The sequence below is a fragment of the Ziziphus jujuba genome, chromosome 3 (assembly GCF_031755915.1).
Source record: "Ziziphus jujuba cultivar Dongzao chromosome 3, ASM3175591v1".
NCBI lineage: Eukaryota > Viridiplantae > Streptophyta > Magnoliopsida > Rosales > Rhamnaceae > Ziziphus > Ziziphus jujuba.
Genome location: NC_083381.1, coordinates 22,240,250 through 22,247,464, shown reverse-complemented (window position 1 = coordinate 22,247,464; position 7,215 = coordinate 22,240,250). Strand labels below are relative to the sequence as shown.

The window sequence follows — 7,215 nt, the reverse complement described above, 5'->3', positions numbered from 1 at the left end:
AAGTTCAATGTTATGTTTCAAAACTTTAATAATAATAATAATAATAACATAAGTACAACAATATTATGTTTCAAAACTTTAATAATAATAATAATAATGACAACAACTAATTAAAAGCAAAGGGGGAAAAGAAAAAAGATTTAAATTCAACATTCAAAATGAACTCCTGGATTTTTGTCGTCAATCAACAACTTCTAAAGTCTGCTTCTTGGGCGGCCGTGAACATACAACATACAAGACATTATGCGTTGGCTTCTATTAGACTGTGGTATCACTGTATGATAGGTTTTTGTTTTTTCTGCTGTACGTTTCATCTAGAAAAATACACACACGAGCACACAAAACATTATATACGTGTTACATTTGTAGCTTTGTATGAGGAACAGTTTAAAGAAGAACATACATGTTGTCTCGATCATATTTTTGTTGCTTATGACTAAAAATTTCTTAGCTAGGTTAAAACTTTTATTGCATTGATGTACAAATTCGATCAATGGAACCTAGAGAGTATCGTCTAGACTATAAAACTTTTGGTGACAGACAAGGCACTTCTTGGAACGATTATATTTGTTGATGCTTTACAAAATTTAAGCATACACCAGTATATATAGAATAAGCATTGCTATTTATCACTGTTGTTGGTAAAAATTATAGATAATGTGACCTTGTCTTATATTCTAGTTGATCAGTTAATAATTATTTTTGGCATTCTATATGGGATTTACTAAACTCTATCAAACAATTTATATTAAGTGTTTACCATTTATTAGTGGTAATAGAAATTGTTTATTAATATAAGCTATTCGATGAAATTCAATGGATAATTTCTAGATATATATATATATATATATATATATGAGAGATGAGGCATCATAATAAGGAAATTATTGAATATGTTGGTAGGTTTTACAGCAAAAGGACTTCATGAGAAGCCAAGCCTCAACGATTATAGACTTTGAATTAGCAACCAAATATTTTTATAAAATTAAAAGAAGGTGATGGACCAAATCAAATTTGAAGTAAATCTGCTATTTTATAAATAGAACATGCATGTATCTTCTTTTTTAGTTGGTAAATGTACATATCTTTTTTTGTTTTTTTATCAAATTAGAACATATATATTTCATATGCAAATTATATTGTTCCTTTCCTATAGCGACAAAAACTAGATGACTTTTCTAGAAAGTATAGGAGCATCACATCATAAATAATTCCCTTTTTAGAACTAAATTGGACTCTTCCATGTGATTTTGTTATGTAGCCAATGAAACACCTAGGCCAAATATATACTCGAATTTTAAATATACTAAACAATCCAGAATTTTATTAGTTAATAATATCTTATTAAGTACCATATAAATTTATAGAAATTACTTTCAGAATTTAATAAATCACCTGAATGGTCAAATTCAGGTAATTGGCCAGCTAATATAAACTTTTTGGTGATCAAAATTAAATTACAAATTAGAGTTGAAGAAAGGCACCTCCCATACCGGCTACCAGAAAAACCAAATCTTTGACTTTAGAAGGCATACTTTCAAATATATAAACAACAAGTTTCAAGTTGAGGCTATAATTAATCTGGTAGAAAAATCAGAATTAAATTAAGATACTAGAGATATTGACCACTATTTCTTATTGAATTCAAGATGTTAGGACGACTAATACAACTTGAATTGTCCCTCAATTATTAAGGCCTCGTTTGGTGACACAATTAATTTTTAGTTTTTTAGTTTTTTATTTTTATTTTTTGCTATCTAATTTATGTTTTTTCTTTTTGTTCCTTAACTTTATTAATTGAAATGCATAACAAATATTAAATTACAACTAATTAATATTTAACATATACAAATCATATATAATTATAAACAGAAAAATAAAAACTAAAAACTAATGATGTTACCAAAAAAAAATCTAAATTTGTTTGTTCGTATGTATGTTTTATGTATATCTATATAGTTATCTGTTTCGAATTTCGCACCTTTCCATATGATTTCTATGATAAACACAAGTAGAACCACAAAAGCATATTAATTTATTTATTGTTGCCCTGCATTAGTCCAACAAAATCTGCTGTTTTTTGTATTTTTGCTGAGATATTTGGCATTGCGGTTGTATTCTTACTTTTCTCTCTCAAGTATAATGCTAACCACTTGTCCAATGAGATGGCTTGAATTGTACTTTTATATTAATATTTATCGGGTTACAATGAGTCTTCTTCTTTTTTCTTTTTTCCTTTTTTGTAAAAAAAAAAAAAAAAAAAAAAAAAAGAAAGGTGTCTCGATCCAACAATTATTAATCCAACCTCATTTTATAGATAGCTTGAATTTTTATTAAAGTAATATATGCTGTTTAACAAAAACACTCCCACATTTTATATGGTTTCTGTTTGAAATTGACCATTTCCTAACTTTTACATTTCCTTTTCTTTTGTTTTTGTTTTTTTTAATTTTTATTTATTGCTACTCATTCATTTACTTATTTAGTAATAATTAAGATGATCTTTCAAGTTAAGTAATAAATATGATCTTTGTTTTTCTCAAATTTAATATGTTTAAAGTAAATTATTAATTACTTTGTTATTTTCAACATGATAACAAATATCAATAAAAACAATCATATCCAGCATTACTTATAGCCTACAACATTAATTATTATATTGTTTGTATAAAAATATATATATATATATATATATTTTTTTTTGGCTACAATAAATAATTTTTATATGGGTTCTGACTTGTCATTTTATTAAGTCGATAATTAAGGGAAAAAAATTGATAATGAGAAAATCATATAAAAATAGGAAAGGAAGAGAAATACAATTTCTTCAAGATAAAGATATTCTTTTTACATCTGCGTTCGCAAAACCATGACTCACCGACTCTCGCAGTCATAGATACAAAATCCAACGGCAAAGAAAGAGCCGTGTAGGATAACATAGGAGGGGATGGAGAGTAGGTATAACGCATCTTGGTGGAGCGTGGAGATGAAAATGTGTTTGGCTTCCCGGAAAGAAGCACAGCGAAAACAAAATGAGCAAATATGCTCACGCTGGTTGATGGTGGGACTGGGAAATGTTGGTTGAAACTTGGAACTTGGAACTTTTTTCTAGTGACGGTGTTGGTTAATTGGTTTAGCTGTCTTTTCATTTATTTATTTTTTTAAAATTTAATTCTTCCACGCTTTTTCTCTCGCTTTTTGGTAGTCTGGGCCTTTTTTCTTTTTTTCTCCCACAATTTTCGAAGCTACCACTTGTAAATTTATCACCTTTGCTTTTTTCTGGTAATGGGTTTCACAAATTTGAAGCTTTTGTTTTTTTTTTTTTTGGTGCTTTTCTTGTCTGATTAATCCTAATGAATAGTAGATTGGATTTGTTTTTGGGTTTTGAGTTCTCGATCATTTGGTCTGTTTCGTCCTAATTTGGAAACGATGGGTATTTTCTCATTCTCGAGGCCTTTAAAATTCTGAAACTTTCTCTGTTTTTAAAGAAGAAAAAAAAAAATGAAGGATTTTCCTGGTACACCTGGAACTTTGACTGGGCTTCTTCTGAGGATTTCCCAATGCGTGTTTGCTGCTGGGTCAGTTGCTTTCATGGCCACAACTGCGAGCTTTTTCAATTTCACGGCCTTCTGGTACGAGTTTCTTCCCCAATTTTTATTTTTTTATTTTTTTCCTGAGATTTTCTGGTTTGGCATTTTTCTTTTTACTTTTGGTGTTAGAGTCTCTTTTAAGTTTGATGACCTTACGTTAATCCAAATGATGTTCAAATCTTGTCCTGGCTAATTTCGGTCAGACTTAGATCCACTCATTTGCATTTTTGAGGTTTGCTGTAATAGATTTAAGAAGGACACGTCAGATTGGGTCTGAAGAGCCTTCATATAAGTCTAGTTTTGCACATAAATTTAACCCACTTGTCATTAGATGGCTAGGCTCCATATTTTGTTCCATAGCCGTCAACTCAAGATAATTCGATGGGTGCAACAATTGAAAAAAGAAAGAAAAGCTGCTCTGTTATTAGCTCCAATTTTTGCAATTGCTTAGAGTCTATGAGTTGCATATCCTTTTTCCAGCCAAGCTTACTTAACCATGGTCTAAACTTTATAACTTGTTTACGACATGAAACTTGTCCCTCTCAAACCTAGAATTGATGGAATTCGTTTTGCTGCAAATCGGCAGAAGTTTTTAGCTTACTCTGTCAATGTGTGTAAAGATGATTTGAACAATAACATTTTCTTGTCATATCTTCTTCTTGCTAAGAAGATATTACTATGTTCACTACTTCCTCCTCATTGATTCTGTTTCATTTGGGAGAAGTTGTTTTTGGAAGCTTATAAGTTTCTTTAGCTTAGTTAATGGTGGTTCTGTATGGTAATTTGAGACAATTGTAGTTTGAAATTCTAGTTGAAGATTGGAACCTCTTGTAAATGGTAGTACAACTTAATATATTATCAAGTTGACGAGAGAGGAATAAAAATGAAAAAATTTCCTAGCTCCACTTAGCTGTTGGTAATAAGCAAGAAAAAGAAACTAGTGCTTCATCTAGGTTCTAGACATTTTTTGGCATACTTAGCTGTTGGTAATAAGCAAGAAAAAGAAACTAATGCTTCATCTAGGTTCTAGATCTTTTTTGGCATTCTTGGTATTCTGATCTTTGATGTTAAGTTGTTACTTATTGGATAACTTTTTTCCTTTTCTTTGTTATACATAAAGATGCTGTTCTGATTAGTAGATGGATTTTCTGTTTTAGGAAGCATTTTGGAAAACATTACCTAAGTAATCCTAAGTGGGTTTAAACTGTAATTTTGACTCCCTCATTATGCTACTTTAGCCATTCCTCATGTTACCATATATGGGTTCTGCTTATAATTTTGTATGATTCATGACAGTTGAGGTCTAATGCATGACCAGGGTCCGGCTAAGCTCACTGTTAGCATAGTATAAATATAATTCCTGAGATAAATGTGATCAACAAATCTGTTTTGCCAACTCAATTCTTTAGCTTCATAGCATGTTGTCAACACAAGGTCAAAATTCTATTTACATGGCTTTAAATTTCACCACATTTAGTAAGGATAACAGTAGTCTTTATTTAGTGTGGAAACTACCAATAATTTCTTCAGATTATATAACGTGTAAAACGCCATCATTCATTGGTAACTGTCATGTTTGATTCTCATGATCTTGATTTCGCAGCTACCTGATTGCTTCAATGGGCCTGCAAGTGATCTGGAGTTTTATACTTGCATTATTAGATGCATATGCCTTGGTGAGAAAGACGGTCCTGCACAATGCTGTTCTTGTTAGCCTCTTTGTGGTTGGAGATTGGGTCAGCATCTATGAATCTTTGACTTTTATAAATCCTTACTTGAAATATGACTTCATTTGATTTCTAGTGATTGTCATTTAACAATAACCTTTATTTCCCTTTAACATATAATAAACAGGTTACGGCGACACTGTCTCTGGCAGCAGCTTCTGCTTCAGCCGGCATAACGGTTTTGTACTTTAATGACATGGGTCACTGCAGTTTTGGACGAGAATGCCAAAAATATCAAATATCAGTGGGTTTAGCCTATCTGAGCTGGGTAACAATTGCAATTTCTTCTTTGATTATGCTTTGGCTATTGGCTGCAGGTTAGACTTTTGCCGTGTAGAACATTTTGGATTTGTTTCTCCTCTCACTTAATACCTGTGTTATAGAAATTCTTTACCAGCTTTATTGTGTCAATAGACCCAACCAAAAAAAAAAAAAAAAAAAAAAAAAAAAAAAAATTATACCATTTAAAAAGTACTTTCACTCTCTGGGTTTGAAGTGGGGTAAAATGCTTGTTTGTGTAAAATGAAATTAGAACAACGAAAAGATCAAAATTATGCTTAGTTATTCTGTTAGCAAAATGGATTACTTGGCTATGAATTGGCCTTTATCTTTTTTTCCTCAGAGAATTGTGTCCATCAAAAATTTCAATGGACCAAGTTTGTAGAATGAAGTTCAAAGTCAACTATAGTGGTTTGAGTTTTGTACACATGTAAATGAAAGAGGGAGTGAGATTTTGGTATTTTGCCTACTTTTTGCATGAAAACACTATTCGTACAACAAAGTATTAGAATTTGGTGAGTAGGTCCTTTTCGGTGAATGAGAATTGTTTGTACCCAATTATCCTGACTAGTTTTCCACCTTCTTTTTTCATTTTGGGCAAATAGTATCTGGTGCTTAATTTAGTGAAAATTTGTGGTAGTAGTTTTATATAACGACTTTCACTAATAATGGTTACAAAAACATTGTATAGTTTTCCCTTTGTTTTTCTTTTCCTTTTTGGTTTTATTTGGATCTTCAACTCTTTGTTTGAATTGAGTTGGCAAAACTTTATTTAGTGTTGTCAAGGATAGCGTGGGAGTTATTACATTTTTTCTCAGTAAAAATCATTATTCCAAGGCACAAGAAAAGCAAAATTGATGGGTCTCGAAGAACTTGTAAGATTGTGATTTGCTCATCATATATCGAATTGGAAAACTTGAAGAGACTTACGTTTTTTCAGAAAGATGATAAATATGGACCTGACACATGTTGCTAACAAGAATTTTTTTGGACATGTAGACATGCCTGCAAAATGTCCCGAATAGTTATGAGAATTCCTGCTAAAACATTGGACAACTCTATATATATCAATTTGATCCACGTTTGGCCAATAGTAAAATTTAATATTATCTTAGCAAAAGGCCAGTAAATTGCAAAAGTTTAAGAGTTTATGCTAGTTGCTACTGAATATCATCATTAAGTGACCAAGAAGAAAAAAGAGGAAAAGTTTTGGTTGTATCCTAATTTCTCATGTAATGGTCAATTCCTTCTTATATAAATAAATTTAAGCTAATGAAAAAGGAAAGTGGATTTTTTTTTTTTTTTTAAGTGCAAGATTATGACTCACCTTTAGAACAATAGTGATTTAGCATTGCAATTTAGAGACAAAAATCATGTATTCATAGTTTCTCAAGGCCATGAATACATATGTTCATCATTTAAAAAGAACTTAAAAACCTACTGTGATATAAAACAGAATAAAATCGCCAAGTTAACCAAAAATCTCATTTCACATTACATTTGTCCAACGAGTAACGCAAAATCAAAAGCCAGAGATATATTCAGAAAGTGAACCTAAATTATAGAGTCCTCAAAACAAAACAAAATGCAAACTGTTGCTGTGGCATAAGTAGCTCACA

General features: G+C 30.8%; 1 protein-coding gene across 1 annotated transcript; it reads left to right on the top strand.

Moving 5' to 3' along the window:
• Positions 1–2,895: 2,895 nt before the first annotated feature.
• Positions 2,896–6,163, top strand: LOC107422892 (CASP-like protein 5B3). The gene is made up of 3 exons (XM_016032408.4): positions 2,896–3,632; positions 5,194–5,326; positions 5,445–6,163. The coding sequence occupies exons 1-3, from the start codon at positions 3,502–3,504 to the stop codon at positions 5,637–5,639; spliced, it is 459 nt and encodes a 152-aa protein (XP_015887894.3). The 5' UTR covers positions 2,896–3,501; the 3' UTR covers positions 5,640–6,163.
• The last annotated feature ends 1,052 nt before the right edge of the window (positions 6,164–7,215 follow it).